The sequence below is a fragment of the Uranotaenia lowii genome, chromosome 3 (assembly GCF_029784155.1).
Source record: "Uranotaenia lowii strain MFRU-FL chromosome 3, ASM2978415v1, whole genome shotgun sequence".
NCBI lineage: Eukaryota > Metazoa > Arthropoda > Insecta > Diptera > Culicidae > Uranotaenia > Uranotaenia lowii.
Genome location: NC_073693.1, coordinates 136,126,479 through 136,150,696, shown reverse-complemented (window position 1 = coordinate 136,150,696; position 24,218 = coordinate 136,126,479). Strand labels below are relative to the sequence as shown.

General features: G+C 39.0%; 1 protein-coding gene across 1 annotated transcript; it reads left to right on the top strand.

The window, feature by feature from the left end:
- Positions 1-3,831: 3,831 nt before the first annotated feature.
- On the top strand, positions 3,832-23,618 carry LOC129756450 (citron Rho-interacting kinase). Its single transcript, XM_055753326.1, has 6 exons — positions 3,832-4,274; positions 4,387-4,484; positions 4,550-4,696; positions 5,384-7,227; positions 20,192-22,386; positions 22,448-23,618. Exons 1-6 carry the CDS (start codon positions 4,043-4,045, stop codon positions 23,491-23,493), a joined length of 5,562 nt encoding a protein of 1,853 aa, XP_055609301.1. The 5' UTR covers positions 3,832-4,042; the 3' UTR covers positions 23,494-23,618.
- Positions 23,619-24,218: the final 600 nt, after the last annotated feature.

Sequence of the window (24,218 nt, the reverse complement as noted above, 5' to 3'; positions counted from 1 at the left end):
GCGGTTCGTTGATCGATTTTTTTTATTGCGTATTCAGAGAAAAATTGAATTCACGCAACGGTAGTTAGACCCGAAATTTGACAACCGTAATTTGACAGCTCGATTGATGGGCTGCATTTTTGTCAGTGTAACCGAGTAACACTGAAGAAAATAATCATCTTTTATCTGAGGCTTCTTTTCTGGTGGTGTTTTTTGTTGTCCTTTGATAAAGAGTAGCATATGCGAATAAAAAGGTAGGTAGAAGTGAAAGAGGCCGTTCACATACCACGTGAACAACTTAGGGGGAGGAGGGGGGTATGGAAATGTCCACGCTTGTCCACGGAGAGGGGGGTAGGGGTTTTGGTCATGTCCACGTGGACAAACTAACTTTCAAAATATTTTTTTAAGGTGAATAAATATTAAGATGTTTACATCAAAATCTCAAAATTGCAAAGCTTTCCAGTTTAAGTTTAAACAATTAGAAGCTACTTGAAAGCAAGTAAATAAATATGATAATTGGGAAATTTAAAATATTTAAAATCATTTTATATCACAAAAATCTTATTCGTTTTTTTTTAAGATCAGCCATTTTAATAACAAAAAGGCAAAAACTGTTATCTAACTGTCAAATTATATTTGTTTAAAAAAAAAACTTTTTCAAATCTGTTCACGTGGACATCCGGGGAGGGGGGTAGGGGTTTGCCGAATGTCCACGGAGGGGGAGAAGGGGGTCAAAAATTTCATTTTTCTGTCCACGTGGTATCTGAACGGCCCCAAATATGATTTTGCAAATTCAAAATCAAAATCGCTTTCAGGTATGGCGCTTTTGAGAGCAATACAATTGCCCATTGTTTGTTTGGGTACTATTTTTTGGGACTGGAAAAAGTAGAGTTTGCCAAAATTTACAACAACAACAAATACAACAATCGGAAATTGGGTTAGCTAGTTTGAACTCAAGGGAACGGTTAACAGATGCAACAGGGCAAAAATCTTTTTTAAATTTCCGAAACAGAGCGGAAGTGGATTCAACAATTCCAACAACAACAACGATTGCTCCATCGGAAAATTCATTTTCTTTAGAAGTAGTCAATGAAATTCCCGATTGCACAGATGTCGATCACATTTGATTCCATTTTATTATTTTTATATTTTTTACTTCCGTTGTATGCTGTTCGGTAGAAATTAAGTAGCCAAATGTTTTCAAATTGTTTGTTTTATTAAATAAATGTTTCTAAAATATCAATGGTTTTCTTTAAAGATATTGAAAAGAAATCTGAAAAAAAAATTGGGTTGGTTTAGGCATCCATTTTTTATAAATCAGTGGTTGTTTCAGTTGTTTTATCAAAAAAATAGGTAATAAAAAAAAATTCATGTTAATGGTTAAAGAGTAGTTTTTGAAATATATTTTGTTCTACAACTATAAGAGTTAATATTTTTATAACTCAATTTGTTACGGAATGGTAAATATGTAAGGCTGAAGTCAACTTTTCTACTGCAAATTAATGGAATTTGATTTTTTCTTCACGCAGCGAAAAGTAGTACCTTTGAACTAAAAAATATACATCTTTGATTCAAAAACCTTGTGTCCATTGAAACAAAATCCAATTTCCTTGATTCAAGTAAATTTTATATTGAACCGAACTTTTTTCCCATAAAACCAATGTTCCGAATTTTTAAATCAAAATATTTAATTTGAATTCAAAGAATTTTTTTTTAACTCAGAATCAAAGTAAAAATTCATTGATTTAGATTAATTTTCTTTTGAACCAAAGTATTTTTTCGTCAAACAGTCGACACATCTTCATTAGCTTCTGTTCTGTTAGGTGAACGGGTCGGCGAGAAGCTTATCCGACAACCAGTCAGACCTATTTATTTTCTCCGGAATCTCCCTGCCGCGCAACCACCAGACAGCACCGAAATCACAAGACGTACCCGGCGTAGGAAAGTTTCGACAGCTTTGAGAGGACAACGACAGTGGACTCTTAGGTAGGTCTTTCAAAATTAATTTAATTTCAAATAAACCGTCTAAGTAACAAATTTTTTCAGGGCAATCATTCATCCAACTGATTTAAAGAGGTACTGTATACCGACTGTTCCGGTCCTTCAACTATGCGGTTGCAATCGCTTCCGGTCCGATCCAAGAAGACTCAACATCTGACGCCGAAACCCTTCATCAGCTGTTCGGATGGAACTGTCCGCCAACAAACATCGTCCAGTAAGTACTTTTCATGCAATGTATGCAAATAATTTTAATTTTTTTTTAATTGCATTATTTAGCCCAATGTCGCTTTTTTTACGCTTCATAATAAATCGTATTATGTGTTCTCTTCTTTATTTACAGATGAACCGGTTCAAGAACTCTTATCTTGTGATGAACATGTACTTTAAGAGAAATAAAATGTTTTATTATAATTGATTTCTTTTTATTTCTAATAGGATGCAAATTTTTATGTAGTACTAGAATTTTTAGAAACCAATACTAGAATTGAAAAACAAACACTTTTAAATTGAAACCCAAATACCGTTAGAATAAAGATAAATTTCATAAAACTAAACGAAAGGGTTTTTGAATCAAAAGCATTTAATTATTTGAAACAAAGAAAAAGTTTTGATTCAAAGGAAAGCATTTCTTCGAAACAAAAGGAAATGCATTTGAATCAAAGGAATTTTTATTTGTCCCAAAATCAAAGGAAAAAATCCTTTGTTTTTGCGGCACTTTCCTTTGAAACTAATTTTTATTTTTCTGTGTGTTGAGACGTCAAAAACAATCCCTTCACTATATTTTTTGTAATTATGACATGGACTATAAATGATTCTGAACAAAGTAATGCTTGTTCCGTCGCGTTTCTTGACGTGTCGCTCTTATCATACCATCCGCTTTAAAGTTAGAAAATAAATCCCTTATAATACTATAAATTTTTATAAATAAAGAAATAGATTGGTTCCCGTTTTGTTTTTCAAATCAATGATTCGATACATTTCTTTTCTAAATAAATGTGATAAATCATTTAAGAATTGGTAAAATGCTTTGAAAACGGATTTAAATGTCACTGCATCATGTATAATTGACTTTTAAACAATGGTTTTTTTTGCCCGCAAAAACTCATAAATATAATCTGAATTGTTTGTTTCAGTGCAACAGCTTTGACGTCTTGCGGTAGTTTTTCTTCTTCTTTTGGAAGAGTTGCAAAAATCCAACTTTTCTCTGTAGGAGCAATACACTGAACAAAATATTCATCTACTATATGAGAAATCAAATGTTCAATTTTGAAAATTCATTTTGTTAATAAATTATACCTAAAGAGCCTGTATTAAAAACTATACTGTTTACTATAGGCTCGTTTATGACGATGATAAAAAAACAGTTCAGTTAAAAATAGCAGACTAGACCAAAACCAATTCCGAAAAGATAAACGTATCCAAAATGGAAGTCATGTGAAGTTTGAAGCGAAGCAGTGTTGCGCTCAAATGACAGCGGGGCTGCTATATGATTTATTTTAAAAAGGATCAGATTGCGTCTCTTTGTTTATAATACAGGCTCTATGGACGGCAAACCAAGCCTGTCATCCATTTCGATTGTTTCAGTTCAACCGAAACAAATATCATTAATAAATAAAATAAAAACTGAGAAAAAAAAATGTCACGGGTGAGTTTAATTCTCAAACTAACTACAGCGTTTTTCGTAAAATTAACTTGTGGAATTATTATACTGTTTTAAATGACTTATTGACTCTTTTTTAATTAATTTCTATTATGGGGGCGCCGCTCAAACCAAAACTTCATTCTATTTCAGTGTATCAACCGCAAAATACCTGTCCTGTCGGTGAACGACTAGCTGGCAACACTTCTTGCCACCGCCAGCTGCAACGGTTTTCAAAATTACAAGTCCGGCGCCAAACGGAAAAAGCTGAAAAATTTACTATTTTTCACAAATTTGACCCTGTTTCCCTACCGATAGTCGGCGAAAATGTCCCTCTTGGTTTAGTGATCCGTTTCGAGTTTGGGTTCCACAGGTTTGTGAGTGTGCGTCCGGGAAAATCAAGTTAGAAAGTTTGGGTGGAAAATGGACGGCAGAAAAATAAGCGTCCGCACGGCGCGTTTAAATAATTTGGTTCTGGGAAGGTCCGATTGCTATGGATTACAGAAGGACCAGCCGGACGAGGACGGCGATGGTTCCCTGGAGGTTGCGATTTGTCGGGAAGGTTTGCTGGATTCGCTTTTTGTGCTTTATGAGGAGTGCAGCAAGGATGCGTTGACAAAAAAGGATAAAAATGTGGCGGATTTTGTCAATAAATGTAAGTTTGTTTTTAAAATTATTGAAATAGTAGCAAGTAACTTAAGCTTTATGGTATAATACTATAGTTTTAACTTCCACGATTCAAATTAAACTAAAAAAACCAATTCTAGATCGCCCAATCATAAAAGAAACTCGTTCGATGAGAGTCAATGTGGCCGATTTCGATGTAAAGAACATGATCGGAAAAGGATATTTTGGAGAAGTTCATGTAAGATTGTTGTAACATCACTTTCATGTCCTTGTTTATAGTTGATTAACCAATCATCATTTCAGCTTGTAACGGAACGCCAAACCGGAGAAATTTATGCCATGAAAAAGATGCGCAAAGCCATGGTGACCTCAACCCAGGTCCGAGAGGAGAGAGATATAATGGCATCGAGGCGATCCGACTGGATCACCTCACTCCAGTATGCGTTTCAGGTACCTACTTCTTCGTTTTCATGATTATAAAAAGTCGGCCGAAATCGCCGTAATACACTTGAGTCTCATATTTTTAATTTCTCAAATGGAAGTTTATTCCCATAGTCAAAATAACAGGAGTCATAAAGTTCACATCAAAGAAATTTCTTATCTCGAATCAGAATAATCCAATGTAAAGAGCTTTTTCAGCTATTTAAAAAATAGGTTAAAAAAACGGATTCTGAAATCTGACATTTCAAATCTGACACTGAAATCTGAAACAGATTCTGAAACCTAAAAATGAACGTGAAGCTTAAAATGAAAATTTAATACATTCTTAAATCTGAATATAATATTGGTATCTCGAATCTCAATTTGAAATTACTATTTGAATCTGAAATCTCTAACTTGAAATCTGAATTTATAGAATGAATAGGAAATCTATAACTGAAATTCGAATCAGGAAATTACAATTTAAAATTTGAAATCTTAATTTGCTATCTGAATCTGATATTTGCATCTGAACTGAACTGAAATCTTAATAATCTAAATTCTATTTTGAAATCTGAAATCCGAATATGAATCTTAAATTTGAATCTAAATTCTAAGTTTAAAATATGAGTGTAATAGCTGATATTGAAATATGATTACATCGATTACACAAACTGAATCGGAAAAGTAACTGATCTTTATCAAACCGCATTTCAGGACCAAGAATGTTTGTATCTTGTTATGGAATACCTGCCTGGAGGTGATCTGCTCAGTTTGATGATTAGGATTGGCGTCTTTGATGAAGAGCTTGCACAGTTCTACTTGTCAGAACTGACAGAAGCGCTGCATTCACTCCACGAGCTAGGTTACGTTCATCGGGACATCAAACCGGAAAACATTCTATTGGATCGCTTTGGTCATCTGAAGTTGGCCGATTTCGGAAATGCCATCACAATGAACAAAGATGGTAGTGTGACCAGTATGACACCGGTCGGAACACCGGACTATATTGCGCCGGAGCTTCTGCAGACATTGTCGATCAGCTCCAAAAGCACCAATAGGAACCACGATGTAACGTGCGATTTCTGGTCGATGGGAATCATAGGATATGAATTTGTAACGGAAGCTACTCCTTTCCACGATGAGAACGTGAATGAAATTTATTCGAAGATTATCGCGCATTGTGAGGGGCGATACGCCAAGAAGCTTGAATACCCTGAGCACGTGTCGGTTTCGACGCACTACAGAGATCTGATTGATCGATTGGTTACGAAAGCCTCGAATCGAATGGGTTACCCGGAGATAAAAAGACATCCGTTTTTCAGCGATGTAAACTGGGATAAGCTAAGATATCGCATTTCTCCTATCATTCCAACTGTTAGCAGTGATGATGATACATCTAACTTCGAAGATGTAGACAAATCGATTAAAAGAAACCCATACGCTAACAAACCAACCTTTCCCATTTCCAAGGTGAACGATTTTAGCGGACAGAATTTACCTTTCCTCGGATATAGTTATGTATATGAAGAACCTGATCTCGCGGGTATGTATCGCGATACGGATGAACATATGGTCACTGCTAGATTATCACAAAAGATAAAGGAACAAAACCGAGTGCTCAAGGAGCACGTTTCCGAAATCCATCAACTTCAGCGAGAGCTTCTGGAAAAAGAACGCAAAGTAGTAACCGCAAGTGCTCACAGTAAAATCTTTGCTGAAACCAAAAAGGAATTGGAAAATTTACAGGAGCTCCTCAAAGTAAAAACAGCAGAACTGGCTGCAGCAAAAACCGACATCAAGACATTGCGAAATCGTCTGAAGATTGAAGAAGAGCAGCGACTAAAGAACGATGCCACCATAGCCGATTTGCTTAAACAAACTTACAAAAAATGGGAAAAGGCAAAGCAGAGTTCCGATCAAAACTACGAGAAACAGATCGCCGATCGTCGCACTGAAATAAGCACACTCAACGAAAAACTTCGGTCCCAAACCAACGATCTTCGTTCCAAGATTGACGAATGCAGTCAGTTGCAAACCATGGTGGAAAATTACAAAGAACTATTGAAAAAATCAAAGGATCAACTGATGCTGGACAAGGAAGAATATGACAAGAATCATCAGCAACTAGTATTGACTTACGAAGGCAAGATCCTAGAGCTGAAACAAAAATGGAAAGCCGAAAAAGAAGCCCGCGGCAAGCAGGAAGAAGAAAACCGGGAATTGCGTTCCCGGTTGCAGGACAATGAACACACCGTCAAAAGTGCCGAACACACACACCAAAAGTTTGTGGACAATATGAAGCGACGCATGACCATCCAGCTGGAGGAAGCCAAGCAGGTTTCGGACAAAATGAGTGAAGAGATGCAACGCAAGTGTGAAGATTTGCGGCGCGAGATTTTCAAGCTACAGGAGCAAAGTGTGAGCAGCAGTGCCACCAGCAGCAACCGCAGCTCCCTGTTGAGCACCCACGATCAGGAGTTCAAGAGTGCCAACTCGAGCCTGCAAGAGCTGCACGTCCAGTTGGAGGTACAGCTGCGCAACGATTTGATCAAAGCCAGGTAAGTGAATGAAAAATTGTCTAGGAGCGTATATTTTCAATAGTTCAAGTCACAGCGTGATTCTAGGGTCCAAACTTGAATTTTTTTTTCTTTGTGTTATAAAAACATTACAAAGGCTTAACCAGGTTCTCTGAAATACCAAAAAAAAAATTGTTTTGCGGTTTCTTAAAAAAAATTGTCAAATTTGTAAGTTGATTTTTTTAAATTTAACATTCGCCCCGTTCTGACCAATTAATAAAGAGGCATTAATTTTCTCGGATATAAAATATATTTCAACGTAAAATACGAAGGTAAGAATAATACTTTTTAAATTTTAATTTGCGTTTTGTGGAAAACATTTCTTTGAATCTTATCTATCCCAACTCATAAATAAAAACAATCGCTGATTTCTACGTGGCATTGAAGCGGTAGCCTTAAAATCGGCGCATTGTTAAAAAAATCACAGCGAATTACAGGATTACCAAAAAGTGTAAGCAGCAATACCAGTCAAACTCGTAGGTTCGACAAAACACGAAAAATGTACTGATTTTGGTAAAATGAAACTTGATGACCTTTTTTTGGTCTAGCAGAATTTCCGGTAGAATATAAATTTTTCGATAATCCGTAGAAAACACTGAAAATCCGTAGGTTTCGAACATCGATCCGTAGAAGTCCTTAAAAACCGTTGATCTATGAAGAAATCCATAGATCTGGCCACGCTACTCTCGTTCACACACACCTGACACCATGACACCAGTCTGCGTTGAGCAGCCGTCGCGTTCAGTTCGTTCGTTGCTGAGTGCTTTCGTGAGTTTATCGGATACGTTTGCCTTGATGCGAATGTGTGAAGGAGGAGATTCGTAATTTTGTTTCTGAAATATTTGTAACATTGTGAAAATGGGTTAATCATGAAGGGTGTATATTTTTCAGCGGTGGACAGAGGTAATGTTGGCCTTGTAACCATTCATTCAATGGTTACAATAAAAATTGTGATTTTTGGGCGAGTTTGGATGAAAACATTGTAAAAATTGTGAATATAAATTATTGTTCGTAAATGTCTAAAATTTAATTGTAATCAAATAAAACGAGTTTTGCTCTTTAAAACTTGAAGGTGTAAGCCGTTTCAAATAAAGAATTTACAAAAAAAATTGTCTTAAATTAGGATAAGATATCTACATGTTTGTGTGATGTCTTGTCCTGATTTAAATAGCCATCGGCTGGTGTCATTCAGGGATTTAGGTTTTGTTTATTTATTTATTCGATTTATTATTAATTTTTCATTATTTATTTAATATTGCGTTTATTATTCATTTTTTTTTAAGTTATTTGTTAGATATTGGTTTGTTCGTTTAATATATTTTGTTCTGGAATGCACGCTACAAAATGTTGTCTTCAAAAAAGACACCAGCCCTCTATATGTCAGTTCTTTTATTGTTCCTGTCGTCGAGAGTCTTCGAAGGGGACGAAACATGTTTCGCGGGAAATGGAAACATTGCGATGAAACGAGGAAGCGATGAAACGAATACGACATTTCACTTAATGATTAATACCTCCAAAACGAAGGATGGTGGCCTGCGGATCCGAGACCGACCGAACCCGTTTGTCTAGTAATAACAAGGTCACGATCGACGGCGACGAGTTGGAGATAGTCGAAGATTTCGTCATGTCGGCTCACTGGTGACCGCAGCCAATGCACAGTGGTGCAGAACATCAATCTAGCTGTACGAAATTAATAGCGCCCAGGGATGAAGAGATAGACATTTGATGTCTTCAGCAAAATTGTTCAAGTTTACATGGAGCATATTCCAATATCAAAATTTTTGCCGAGGGGTACACCAATAGCGAGATAAAAATGCTAACTTTTTTGTTCTTCAAATTGGGGCTTTGATGTCTTGGACAAAGTTGTTTATCTAATCAAAATACATAAGTTTGTTGAATATGTCAAAGTCCTATCACATCACCCTCAGGAGTTACATATAAAGTAAAATAAATCTCTATAAAAAACAGTTTTTTGAACCTGACACGTTGTAGATTGGATAAAATGGTTCGCTGTCTTTGAAACAAAGTTGTAACAAGCCACGATCTACAATTGTCTCATACATTATGATGGGTTTAGATGTTGCTGAAGCCCTATAGAAAGCATTTAGTGTATTTTATTGGCAATTTTTGAAGGCTCGTCCATCGAAAAGTGCACATTTTCGCAACACCCCCTATTTTGTGATTATTTTTGATGATAATCGGAACCATTTCCATTTGAAATTAGCGGGGAAATCGGTGGAAATAGTAGAGATTTGAATGATTGAAAATACACTTTTTATACGAAAATTACCTATTTTACTTATAGATAAAACATCATAATGTATGAGACAATTGTAGATCGTGGCTTGTTACAACTTTGTTTCAAAGACAGCGAACCATTTTATCCAATCTACAACGTGTCAGGTTCAAAAAACTGTTTTTTATAGAGATTTATTTTACTTTATATGTAACTCCTGAGGGTGATGTGATAGGACTTTGACATATTCAACAAACTTATGTATTTCGATTAGATAAACAACTTCGTCCAAGACATCAAAGCCCCAATTTGAAGAACAACAAAGTTAGCATTATTATCTCGCTATTGGTGGACCCCTCGGCAAAAATTTTGATATTGAAATATGCTCCATGTAAAACTGAACAATTTTGCTGAAGACATCAAATGCCTATCTCTTCATCCCTGGGCGCTATTAATTTCGTACAGCCAGATTGATGATCTGCACCACTGTGCAATGACACCAGCCGTGAGATTCGGCGACGAATGATCAGCGGAGGTCGTGCCTACTACGAACTCTTAGCCCTTGCACCCAATAGAGGAGGCACTACGTTTTTCGATACAGTTAATTATGGATGGTTAATTAATTAATTAATTAACAAATTAATTTCAATTTGGGTTACTACTTCTTCAATACAGTTAATTGGTGCGGGACATAGAATTTAGTATGTGGTCAAGCTTCTATTTCAAATGCTCTTCGCTCTTTTCACCACCTTAGAATTTTCTTCTGATATTCTATCCGTCTTTCATTTCAACTCTTTAACCCTCACCGATAAAGCCGCAAATTAATTTCATAAAGCTCATTATACCGGTTGTTCTATACGGGCACGAGACATGGATATTGGTCGAGGAGGATCTACGCACACTCGGAGTATTCGAGCGAGGAATGTTAAGAACCATTGGCTTTGGCGGCGTGCAGGAGAACGGAATGTGGAGGCGAAGGATGAATCACGAGCTCGCGAGACTCAACGGTAAACCAAAAGGGTGCCTACGATGAAATTGCCTCACTAAGACATTTCTCTAACTTTTTAACCGTCGGGTAGAATTTAATGATAATTTGGGCGGATTTAGTTCATAGTGCATTGTTTACATCCTGCAAGTTTCTCTCGCATCGTTCCATCGCTAAAACGTTGGGAATCGCGAATTCCACGGTGTCGCGAATATTAAGCGGTTCGAGGAACGATTGACCACTGATCGGAAGCCCAGAAATAAAGGAAAAAATATTCCGTACAACACAAAAAATCACAACCGCGTAGCCGGGGCCTTCAACCGAAACCCGAACGCCTCCGTTCGGGATGTGACTAAGGAGCTGCACCTAAGCCGAAGTTTTGTCCAGAAGGCCAAAACTAAGGCTGGACTTCGAACGTTCAAGGTATAAAAGGGGTTGTACTCCATTTACCCGAAAACCATTGCCCAGAATGAAAAATCCCCAGAATTCCAATCGCCAGAAAGAACCATTCCCCAGAATTTTTTTCCCCAGACGAACCATTCCCCAGAAAAATTTTCGCCAGAATGTACCATTGTTACATATAAGTTTTACTATACGTTAGTCATGATACTTTCGATACGATATGAGCGAATGGCAACATTATTTTTGATAAAACCCATCCCTTAACTAAATTACATTAAGCGTACAACAGAAATCGATCTCATCCCGGATCGGAAAAAAATCGAACACAAAACCAGCACGGTTTGACAGAATTCGAGCAGAAGACGGCAAATTCCTACAGGGATGAAAAAAGAAAAAATCCCGTCTGACAGATCCAGTTCCGGGAGAAAATTTGCTAGCATCGGACGAAAGTAGTAAGACAGCGTGCTTGCTGTCGGGAAAAAACGCGTGTGTGCCGTGAATTGGGCATAAAGGACCTTCGAGTGGAAAAAAAGAGCTCGCGATCCGCAAAAGAGCGTCAGAACTGGTAACGAGTGGATCCACACTGCACACATCACTTTCCTTTTCCGAGGTCCACCAACGGCCGAGCAAAGACCGACGCCGATAGGATGAGTCCCTGCTTCCAAAACGGAAAGCAAAAAACTAATTGGAATCTCCTTCCATAGAGAATCCAAAAAGAAACCCTCCGCCACGCCCGGAACGATTGCCATCGGGGAAAATCCCATGCAAAAAGGGGTCTACAAAGTGAGTAGCCTCAATATTGTTAAATACCGGTCCGGAAAGGAAGTGACCAAATTGTGTTCCGCATTCGCAGGGCCCCTTTTTTCTTTCTACCCCAGTTTCATCACCACACGTCTCATCCGGCGATTGACTTCCGGCGGACAGAACCTCCGAAGGAAAATAACGGCAAATAAGCCAAGGTGGTGGCCAAGATTAGCAGTAACGACGGTGGAATCGTCCACAGGGCGAATTGGCAGCTTCTCAGCAGGCAGTTGGCTATTCCAGTGGCAGCACAAGGGGGGCCACAAGCCACACATCATTCTCACCAGTTTCGTCGCCACTGCACCAGCAATTGCAACATTGTTTAGCAATCCAGTTTGGGATTATTCCGCTGCTTTGGCAGCACAATTTAAGGCGGTTTCGGCAGGAAAATCACCACCTGCGGCGCCAGCACGTTTTCGATCCCATCGTCGATCGAATCAATTGGGACATCGCTTCCTGAGGGGCTCGCAATCCGCTGAGTCCGCGGCAGCATCAGTCGAGGTGATCTGTGTCGTCCGATTAAAGCAGCTCTAGCAGGAATCTTATCGCCACATCAGCATCCACTGTGGTTCTTCGGTTCGACCAACATCTCCGGTGTCCGAGTGCTACCGATCGGTTACTACGTCAGCAGGATTTCCCATGCCGCACTGTCAGCTGTGGCAACCGTGGCCTGGTCGGCCGCACAGCTTCAACGGAAGCGTAAACCGCGCTCACTCAACAGGTCAGCTAGCAGCAACGACGGTGGTGCCCAGACGCATCAGCTCCAGCAGCACAAGCTGCTTTCCGGTTTGCAGCACAGCATCAGCATTTGCGTTGGCCAGTGAACGTCATCAGCAGCACAGGCTGCTATCCATCAGTGCGCTGGCAAAAATCATATGTGGCATCGGCCACTTGGGCAAAACGAAGACGACAGCAGATCCGAAACCAACACCGAAGGCGGCGAAAGAAAGTTTGTCCGCATCAGGGCAGAGGATGAAGCCGATTCGTGGCCACACAGTGCGCTGCAGCGCTTTCATGGAGGATGCCGTAAGTGAATATTAAAATCTGATCGCAATGTAATAGCGAAATGTGGGGTAAAATGTTGCCAAAATTATAAATCAAAATTAAATTTAAAGTTTTGAGAAACATTTATTTGTAACGTCGCCTAGGGCAAACTTCCCATAATACCATTTCCCAGAATTTTTTTCATCAGAATGAACCATTTACCAGAAATTTTTTCGCCAGAAGAACCATTTCCCAGAAAATTGAAAACATTTATCCCTACTAGAAATTAATAAAAAAAAAGGAATTGTTACAAAAAAAAATGGGGTTTCATAACTTAATTCTTTTGCGGCAAAGCCGCAACCAACGAGGATGAAGGGGCTGAGGCGGCACAAAGCCGCCGAAGCTCCCAAATCCGAGCGGCCCCATTACATTGGTCTAGGTCTGCCGGGGCTTCCTAGGTCTGCGTGAAAGCTAGGGGTGATCCCTTAGCCCCGTCCGCCACGCGACAGCGTGAAGGACAAAACGTCTTTAAAGTTCGAACGCGCAGCGTGAGGAGTCGGATACCAAAACGGTTTTTTAAAGGACCATGGTAAGCATTGAATCAATTAAAGTTCCATAAACCATAAACAAAGCACAATATTGGTTCTAAAATAAATTTAGTTGGAAAATTTCAAAGTTGTAGTTTCATTTAAAAAAATCAATTTGAAAAAATGAATTTCGAATCATATGAAATTTACAAGAATTCATTAGAAAAAAAAAACAAATAAAATTACAAGAGGAAAAAATCTGGGATTTGTGCCATTCTGGGAAATGTTCCATTCTAGGGAAAAAAATTCTGGGAAATGGTCCATTCTGGGAAAAAAATTTCTGGTAAATGGTGCATTCTGGGGAATTTTTTTCTGGGAAATGGTTCATTCTGGGGTTTGATTTCGGGTATTTGTCATTCTGGGAAAAATTCATTCTGGGCAATGGTTTTCGGGTAAATGGGATACAATCATAAAAGGCCCCTAATTGCCTTGAGAAGCAGAACAAGTTCGCCTAAACCCGTGCCAGGAAGTTGAACCTCAACATGCTGACGAAAGTTGAATGCTGCATCATGGACGATGAAACATATGTGAAGGCCGACTTCAAACAGATCCCCAGCAACCTGTTTTTCACGGGCAAGGATACGTTCAGCGTTCCGGAGCATGTCCACACTCAGAAGATGTCCTTATTTGCGAAAAAATCCTGGTTTGGCAAGCCATCTGCACGTGCTGGAATTGGAGTGCACCTTTCGTGACCCAGGACACGATGAACGGGAAGGTGTACGTGAAAAAGTGCCTCCAGAAGCGGCTGCTTCCTCTCCTGAAGGTCCACAACGTCCCAAAAATCTTCTGGTCGGATGCGGCCTCATGCTACTACTCCAAGGACGTGATGAAGTGGTATGCGGACAATAAGGTTAATTTCGTGCCGGAAATGTTCAACACTCCGGAGCTCCGCCCCTTCTAGAAGTACTGGGCGATTATGAAGAAGCACCTTCTTAACCGACCTATTAGGTTGTGAAGACAGTCGAGGAACTGAAGAAAGTATGGGTTTACATGTAAAAAACGGTTGATTCAGAGGGTTGTGCAGAATCTTATGGCCGGGGTTAAGGCAAAGATGCGGGAATTTGCGTATGGACTGTAAAAAAAAACGATAGTTATTTTTCAATCCCTGAAAATTTGATGGCAATCGGATGAAAACTCAAATTTTCCGAATCAATTTTTTGTGTGGCAATTTCATCGTGCGACACCCTTTATTACAAAAACAGTGAAAAGTTCGTATGGACGATCCCTTTTACCGACCCCTGACCTAAACTTCAAATACCTGAAAACAATTGCTCAACTGTCAAAATCTCCATGTGAAAGTTTTCATCTCAATCCGAAGAAACATAACGTCAATATCGCGAAAACATTATTTTTCTTGTATAGAGACCTCCTTCAATTCGAAAATCAAAATTGTTTCATCATTCCTGGTCCTAAAAAGCATCCATACCAAATTTCAGCTCTAGCTTTAAGACGGCTGAGCCTATAGAGGACAAACAAACCAACCCACAGAAATTGCTTTTTATATATCTCGCGTGAGCTTTCTTTACGTCGTATAAAACGTCGCAGGAATTCTAAGAAAACTGCTGCAAATGTTATTAAACAACTTTAAAATTTGTACAACATATTTAGAATATGTTGTTCAGTTTATGTCAGTTTTTGTATTTTTTTTGTAAAAAAACGGTTTGTTTACATTTTGTTCCATTCGACATGATGAAAGCTCACGCGAGATATATAGATTGGTTTTCTCTATTTGGTATTATTAACTACATAGTATAATATTAATTTTCTACCAATACTAAACACTACACCTTCTAAGGAGGTAAACTCCGCGGTCCAAGAAAGTTCTGCTTCATCAAGAAATTTCTTAAGTGCTTAGATCCAACGTCCGAACGCGTCCCCCAGCTTCAGCCCATCGAAAATTTCTGGGCAATCTTGAAGCGTGATATTTACTCCAAAAATTTGGTCGCGAAATGAGGAAGAAATGGTGAATAAAGCTCAAAAACATGCCTAAACACATGTCCGAAACGGCAAATGTGAAAATTCATTGCCGAAAACCCTCTCGCAAGTGCGTAGATTTGTATTACAGCTGTTGGGGTCACTTGTTGCGAACATACTACTTCCCCTGGAATACTGTTCTATTTACAGCTCCTCTCCCCGCTAGGTAGGAAAATCGCCTAAGAAGAGATTTTGAACTGTCATTCTTGACTATCAACTCAGGCTGGCTTTGTGGTCAAAACACTTTAGAGCACGACGGCCTGCCCTGGCCAACCCTTGACTTGTTTGATTTTCTCTAACGTTCTTCTGGTCTACCTCACTGGCCAACATTATGAAAGTCGCACACTTGAAGTTCTGATGTCAATTACTGCAAAAGTCGTTTAACGAAGTGAACGGCTAGAAGTAGTTCGAATACGTTGAAGCTGCTATTGTCACACACATCCAAGTCGGTATGTGCATCGAAAGCAGTTGTAACGTATTCGTGCGACTTTTAGACGTTGAAGGTTTCGAACTCGTTGATTTGAACGATACGAAGAGACACGGGGTAGAATCTCCCGAAGCGCAGGATTATCTCCAATCATTTACGAGCTTGTGCTATGCTCGCAAAAGTACACACTACGAAAAAAATCTGTAAAATCACATCACATGTGATGTAAATAAAAAGAAGCATCATATATGACGGAATTTTCAGTGCTAGTTGGAAATTACACGACAGTAAAATGTTGCAACGTGTAAAATAAAAAATGATGTAAAATTCAACATGTAAAATAAAAATTATGTAAATAAAAAAATCACTGAATATTGGAAGAAAAAAAAATCCAATTGGAATCTATTTTGTTTTATTTATTGGTATTTATGATTCAATAATGGAATTATCCCATAGCATAATAAAAATAAAACCTGTTTGTAATAAATTTAATTTATTTTATTTAGTGACAATGATTTTTTAATCTCACATTTTTTTCACCTTTCATTTTTTTCCCTTAAGTACCGGATCCAAAGATGAATAACTTGGAGCCGCTTCCAGAACCACATCCTGCTTCACGAAGATCTCTGGGAACCTTTCTCGTGGGAAAACTGCTTAAAAAAAAATACTTTGGTGCACGACTTGACTTGACACTTTGTTTACATTTCTCTGATCCTTTTCTTGACAGTCCATAATTTTACATGACATTATCACGTTCAGTGTATTGTAATATTGATTTAATTAAAATTCAATGTCCTCATCACATTCCATGACGTGTAATTTGAGGAAATTTCTTATTCAGTGTTGTTAAGAATTGCGTGTGACCAAAAAAAATTGGTAAAATTACATCACATATGATGTAACGAAAAAGAAGCATAACATATGATGGAATTTTCTGTGCGAGTTGAATATCCCACGTCTGTAAACTTCAAAAGACGTGTAGAATTTAAAGACATGTAAAATATTGAAGACGTAAAATATTTAATTAGCACTGAAAATTCCGTCATATGTTTAGCTTCTATTTTATTTACATCATATGTGATGTAAATTTACGTCAAATAATCGCGTTCCGTGTCAAGTAATATTTGTGACATTAGAATTCAGTGCTGTTAAGGATTCAACTTTTTTTATTTTGTAAATTTACATTAATAAATCGCGATCCACGTCATGTAATATTAAAGGTTTTCAGTTTTAAGTGTTGTTAAGGATTCAGATTTTTTTGCTGTGTAGAACAGGAACCAGTAGTTCGAGCATATTGATCAGGCTTGGCATCAGTCAACTGTGACTGTGAAGCCCTTGGTCCGTCAAACTCAATTGACTGTTCCTCATACGCCAGTCACTCAACCCCCAGTCGTTTGAAGCTAAAAAAATTTCATAGTCAAGCATTCATCAATCGCATTCGAACGAGTCTAAGACGAAAAAGAAACGCATTTATTATTATTGTTGCTCCTGCCAGCAAGCGCGTTTTCAGTTTTTATTGCTATTCTTGCTCTCTGCCAGCAAGTCGTCCAATTAGTTGTACCTGCCGTCAGCAGCCGATCGAAGTGCGAAGAGCCAGTCACTCTCAGGAGAAATTTGACCATGTGTAGGAGCTTCGCCAGTCGCATGACGGAGAAATGTTGATTGTTGTCGTGCTTTATCCGTCATGCGAGTAGTGAGGCTCCGTCAATTGAGTACGATGCCGGTCGTTTGATGAAACAAAACTAGTAGGGTCAAGCGTGACGGGCGTGTTTTACCTACCCTGCTCTTGACATGCTTAGTTCTTGATGTGAGATTAGTCCCGATCCGGTTCGAAGGACCAGATATTTTGTGACTCGTTCGATGATCCGCAACGGGTTGATTAGCAGATTGTGGAGAAACCGAGACTGGGAGATTGCTATGCTACAGAATATGGAGTATGATAAAGAGCTGAAAATTCTAGTTCTTTTTTATACAAGGCCCATAATCAAGCTGAGAAGAAGGCAATTTTGCCTCACTGATGAAGAAATCTACATTTCAAGAACTTTCATTTCTCTTGACTTGAATTTTTCAATTTTATAATGCTTTTTCCGAGCATTGAGTAGTGGGATGTTTTTTCATAATTCTGAGGTCTATTATTGGGATATATTTGAAACGTTAGCTCTTAAAATTTAAGTGGAATATGCTACCACTTAGCCACTATATAATGTGCTTTTCAATTATCCTTCAGAGACGAATTAAAAAAAAAAAAATTAACATTTCTTAAACTAAATGAAATTTTAAAATGTTGCTGAACCCTATTTTTAACCTGCTTTCATAATTCGGAACAAGTTCTAAAGCGTAACATGTTTCAATTTTCCTCCAGTATTTTTTACTCGATAAAAGTGTACTTAGACAGCTAATCCCAAGTAACACCGATAGTTTTATTTGACTCCTTAAGCCCCTTATAAAACCTAAACTTGATGTAGTAGCCTGCTATAAAACTTTAAATGTTACTTGGGATGTATAAAGTCTGCTTCATTTAATATTGGAACAAATTCTTTTGCTCATTGTGGCGCTCCTAGTGGACGGATTTGGAAACTTTTTTCACCCACGTGTCGGGAAATTCATTACCTTTCACCATGTATTTATGTCATAACACCAAACGATAGCATTTTGTAAACAACCGCCATGGAAGCCGAACGGAGAGATCAAATTGTGCACAGTTTTCTTACGAGTACGAGTACGAGAATTTCTTCGAAACAGCAATGAATAATTTTTTTAATTTTTTTTTTATGAAAGAGTAAAGAAAATGCTACATTTGTATGAAAAACAAATTATGAATTCGTTAATAAATGACTGAACTACACGCAATTGTTTGTGTTCCAATATTAAATGAAGCAGACTTTACATCCGTCGAACTTGGTCAGCACTTGGTCGTACAGCTTTCGAGCACGGATTCTGGCCACATTGTTCTGCTTCAGCGTCCGATTTGGCTGTTTGCTGGCTCGGAATGACCTTATTCCTTCCCGGAGACGAATTCGTCGCACCGTACTGTGAGCGGCCTGGAACTTATTGGCCAAATCGCGGTCTGAAAGATTGGGATTCCTCTTGACGGCCTTGATGACTTTCCCACGCAGTTTCCGGTCGACAGTTCCACTCCGACGCTTCGAATGCGGCTTCCGAGCCGTCGTCAATGTTTCCTTGTACTGCTTGATAACACGCCATACGGTATTTCTGGGCATTTTAAGCTGTTTAGCTAGCTTCGATGCCGACAACAATGGATTTTCAAGAAAACTGTGCACAATTTGATCTCTCCGTTCGGCTTCCATGGCGGTTGTTTACAAAATGCTATCGTTTGGTGTTATGACATAAATACATGGTGAAAGGTAATGAATTTCCCGACACGTGGGTGAAAAAAGTTTCCAAATCCGTCCACTAGGAGCGCCACAATGAGCAAAAGAATTTGTTCCAATATTAAATGAAGCAGACTTTAGTAACCCAAGTGACAAAGTATAACTTTAACTTGAATAGAATCTTCTTAGTCTTGAAAGGAAAAAATACTTAGTCTTGAAAGAAATTCTTTAAAAAAACTGCTGCTGAATAAATGTAAGATTTTCTCACAGATTCCAGAGCATTGAAAACGAATTAAATCATAACAACACTAATTATAATGATGGAGTATGCAGAATATTTTACACTTATTGGCATTCAATCGATATGATAGTAAAAATGGAACGAAAAAAGTCATTACAAGTGAACACGAAAAAAACGTGTGAAACAATAAGTACCTACTTATAGTTAGTCACTACCCTCTTGCCCACCGTTTTGTTTCACTTTCCCATTTGAATACCTACCACAATCGTACCGCCCATATCATATGGAAACTCAATTATCTGCTGATCAACGCATGATAACAGGTCTACCTACAAGACCTACAACTACACTACTTACTTCGATCGGGCTGCTCGCTATCAGCTGATCATCGATAGCGGTGTGTTCGTTCCATTCCATTCACGGTGTTGATCTACATTCGAGGCTTTGCTAGGGTGTGACGAAATTTATTCTTTTCTATGCTGTTCTTAAAACTAATTAATCAAGATAAATGATCACATAATTGTTTAGTAACTCATTTATTGAATTATGCACTTTTTTATTCAATTTTATTGAAGGATTTGTTTTAGGAATAAAAATTTGAAAAAAACGACAAGTCTCAGCGCTTTTCACGCTCATATCCGATCAACAGTAACAAATGGGTGGTTATGAGGAAAAGCAAAAGTCCAACGATTTGAGATCGTTTTCCTAAAGAGGTTTTGGTTGTTGGCGTTTTTCGTAGTTATAAGGCAAAAGTTAGGGAAAACTAACGTCTTAACCATGACTGTTTTTTTCTCTCTCTCTCAAGTTTCGATACGGTGCTGCAGCTTGTTGCATTAAACCCTATTTTTATGGTACACGCACAAAACTTGATAGCAATTGAAATGGTCATGTTTGCGCCGCGCGGCTTTATTTGTTTCATCAAACATTAACTTTCTTTTCTGTTTCCACTTGCTACTTTTTATCCTTTCCTGCTGTAGAGAAAGTGAAGACCTTCAGCGAAAACGAGCGGACGGATTGGAGGAGGTTGTCTCCCGACTGGAAAAGATAATCGATCAGTTCAAGACCAACGGTTGTGGTGCTGTTGCTGGTGCTAGTGGCCTTGGCGTGGGTAGTGATGGATCTACTCTGCTATTGGAGCGCCAGAACGAGCGACTGGAGGACAAGTTGAGTGCTATCCGGGAGCAATCGATTATAGACAAGCAGTCGGCCAGAACGGCTAACCTTTCGTTGTGGAAGTTGGAAAAGGAACTGGAACGTGTTAAGTTGGATAACTCAATATTGCAAAGGAGAGTCGAGCAGGCCGAAGAAAGGGTGAACAAAGCTCGTCTGGAGAAGGAAGAGGTAGAGTTCAAGTCCAAACAGGCGACAGAAGTGTTGGGTGGGAAGGAAAAACACATTGATGATTTGAAGGAAGACATTCGGCAATTAAAGGATGAGTTGAAGAAGGAGAAAACTGCTCGGGATTATATTGATAAAGGACGTTTGGCTGAAAAAGCTGAATTGATAACTTGCTCGGCAAAAATTCAAAGTTTAGAAGAAAAATTGGAAGAAGTTAAACAAACGGCTAGTCAAACCAATGACAAACTGAGAATGATGACATCTGAAAATTCAAGGCTGTTGCGAGAGTTGAAGGAATGCCAGGAAGAGTTAGCCGATGTTCATGAAACGAATAAGGAGTTAGAAGCGAAGATGGCAAGTATTTCTCGAAATTTCAACATGCTTAAAGGTGCATGCAGCATAACAGAAACTCAGCTAACTGAGCTTGAAATATTGCTGGAGAAGGAAAAGAAGAGCGGTAAGGAAAGTTTAGAGAAAATAACTTACCTACAAAAACAACTCAAAGAAAAAGACTCAGACATTACCAAATTCCGTCAAGAATTGCATCAAGAACGTTCCTCAAAGACACTCAGTGAGTCTAGAACAGCTCAGCTGGTGTCCGAATATGAAGAGCTTCGAAAGAAATTCGAAGATTTACAAACTCAAATGGTTGATCAGCAGAAAGAGCTTATAGAAAAAACAACCAGCCTGTTCGAGGTTCAGGAACGCATAGAAATGCTTAATTTAGACACTTCAAACCTGCAAAAGGTAGTCTCAAATTATGAACATGAACATCTTATTCTCAAAGAGGAAAATGCTAAAATCCTAACCGATCTGTTCTTGGCCAAGGAGCATATTACTAAGCAGAACAACGATGCTAAAGATTACAAAAATCACATCAATCAACTGAATGCTGAACTAGATCACGTTAAATCGGTTTTGGCTGAGCAGAAGCTATTCTATTCCGAACGGGACATTAAATCAGAAGCCACTTTGGCGCAACACAAAAAGCTCATCGACTATTTGCAAGCTCGTGTCGAAGAATCAACACACAAGAAAAAGAAAACGTTTGCAGAAAAAGTTTTCGGAACCAGTGGAAATGACAAGAAGGAAAATGTTCCGCCGAACCCGATTATGGTAGAAAATACCACCAGCTATAAAAAACTTCAAGATGAACTACAGAAAGAGCGACAGCGGACGAATCAACTTAAAGAACAACTCCTCAGAGCGAAAACCGATATGATTGCCATGCAAGGAACTTTGAAAAAGGCCCAAAAGGATGAAGATAATAATCAACATCAAATAGATAATCCTGAAATTACACATCTTCCCGAAAAAACCTCTTCCAAGACGAAACATCCGGAACCACACTCTTCCAAAAAACGTAGTCCAGTTAAGACGACCACCGCAAGTAGAGCCCACACATTCGATATGACCCTGGAAACGCCTTCCTCGAAAAATCCTGTGCAACTATGCAGTGTTTGCGATCGCCACATCCTGGCCGGACAAGCATACTGGAAGTGTAAGGATTGTTCCAAGAACGTGCACCGCAAGTGCCGCTCGGGGGCGCCAAATAATTGCCGGAGAGCTTCGGCGTTAAGTGGCGGGCTGAATTCATTAGCAAACGAATTGACTGAAGATGGCAGCACTGCTTCCCTTGATGCTGTATCCATTGCCGATCGCCCGTTCGATTCTAGCGACGATCATCCCGTAAGCAGCATTGGGGAAAAGACTGACAACGACGAAGATGAGGGGGACAAATACGTGGGAGATTTGCTGTTCAAAACTAGGCCCCTCGAGCCTAGATTGATCATTAACGACGTGTACGATGTAAATGAATATATCGTTCTGTTAGGTAAGAGATTAAACATTTTTCTCCTATGAACTTGAATAACCTAAATTTTTAATTATTTCAGCCTGCGAAAACGGCTTGTTTTCCTACAACACGGAAACAACCGAGTTGGTTCACATCAAGGGCATTCCTAACGTAAAGTCATTCACCATTTCTCAGCATGTGCCAAAGGCGATCATTATTGGTAACGATGGCGAATATCTGTACCAGTGCGATACCCGTCATTTACAAAGCCGAGCACAAGCCTCATCCTGCCTATCGCCTAAATTGGAAACGTTCGTGTTAGATTTGTCGATTGCGAATCGAACACACACCGAGCGGTGGCATTTGGTCGAAATGATGGATGAGGTACCTTCGCATCAGATGTCGGAAGTTATCGCCATTGCTGCTACTTCCTCAAGAATAGTGATTCTTAAATTTGACACTACCCTCGGTCGTTTCAAACCTGTTCGCGGGCTGGATACAGTGGTTCCAGTCCCTAATATTCTTTTCACCAAACATACCGCTATCGTTAGTTCGGATAAATTTTTCGAAATCGATCTCACAACCTTTGGGGCAGAAGAATTCCTCGATATGTCCGATACCAGTCTGCGAGACATAAGAAGTTGCACTCCTATGGCTTCGTTTAAAATCAACAGCCAGGAGATTCTCCTTTGCTTCAAGGAGGTGGGCATATTTGTAGACGAATATGGATGCCGATCGAGGCCGCACAATATCAACTGGCTACAGGAACCGCTAGACTTCAAGTACCGAGAATCTTGCCTTTTCATTGCCCATTCTGACTGCGTTCAAGTGATGTACATCAGCAAATCGTACACCAAAGAGCTGGAACGTCAGGAAACCGCGGACGAAAGGAGAGCGTTCGTGAATCTAAACTCTCCTCCGCGGTTGATGGCATTTGTGGACTTTGCGCGAACTTGCATTTATGTTGCCTGCGAATGTGGCTCGTCCAAGGAGCGAGAGATCATCAAACTCGATGGCTACAAGGCGCTACAGACCACCTGCCCCGGCATCAGCAAATCCATGGAAACGTTGTCCAGTCTTGCCAGCTACCCCACCACCGTTGGACAGAGCAATGAAACGTTAGCTGATTTGGCTCAAGCGGTCTAAATACTTAGATGTTATTCCTCTAAGTGAGAGGAGAGCAGAGAATCAGTTTTTTTTTACAGAACTAATTTTGTTTTTAGTTATATGACTCGATGTATGGTTAATTACAATAAATATTTTAAAATACATGAGTTAAGAATCGATTTTTCCAGCATCCGAAAGACTTTGAAAACAAAAAAAAGCAATTTGCACCAAACATTTCAGTCCTCGATTTTTACAACAGAAGCATGATTTTTCGTACATACTTCTTTTATTTTTACATCCACAGATCAAATTTGTACCCAAAAATTGAACCCTACGTAGCTCACAAAATTTTTGTAGATAACTATGCCCGATGTCCGGCACTTATCGTGAATTGCAGTCGACCTCACGAATTTATCATTCATTCGATTAAACATCCCTACTGCAAAATTAGCTTCGGCCAGTGACCCTTTCGGCCGGATGACCTTCGCTCGAATGACCTTGATTGTTAAATCAAGCGGCGTACCATAAGGGAGTCACTTAGGGTCTCTTCTTTTCATCATTGTTATACTCCCTTATTCTCGTTTTTGATCAAATGACATTCGTTCGAAAGTTTTGCAATTTCGTTGTTAATCTTGTTTTCGTTCGAACGAATGAGAACAGTTCGATCTTCCCGTTGCATTCCCGTTTTCGATTGAACGTACTTTTTCTATGGACTGACAAACAATAAAACGATTTTTCTGAAGTGCTGCGTGACGTGTTTAAGC

Excerpts from the sequence above, each read along its gene's own strand:
- LOC129756450 (XM_055753326.1), top strand. The coding sequence starts at position 4,043 with ATGGACGGCAGAAAAATAAGCGTCCGCACGGCGCGTTTAAATAATTTG. Across the intron at positions 4,275-4,386 it reads GGCGGATTTTGTCAATAAAT|ATCGCCCAATCATAAAAGAA; the intron begins GTAAGTTTGTTT and ends AACCAATTCTAG. Across the intron at positions 4,697-5,383 it reads CACTCCAGTATGCGTTTCAG|GACCAAGAATGTTTGTATCT; the intron begins GTACCTACTTCT and ends ACCGCATTTCAG.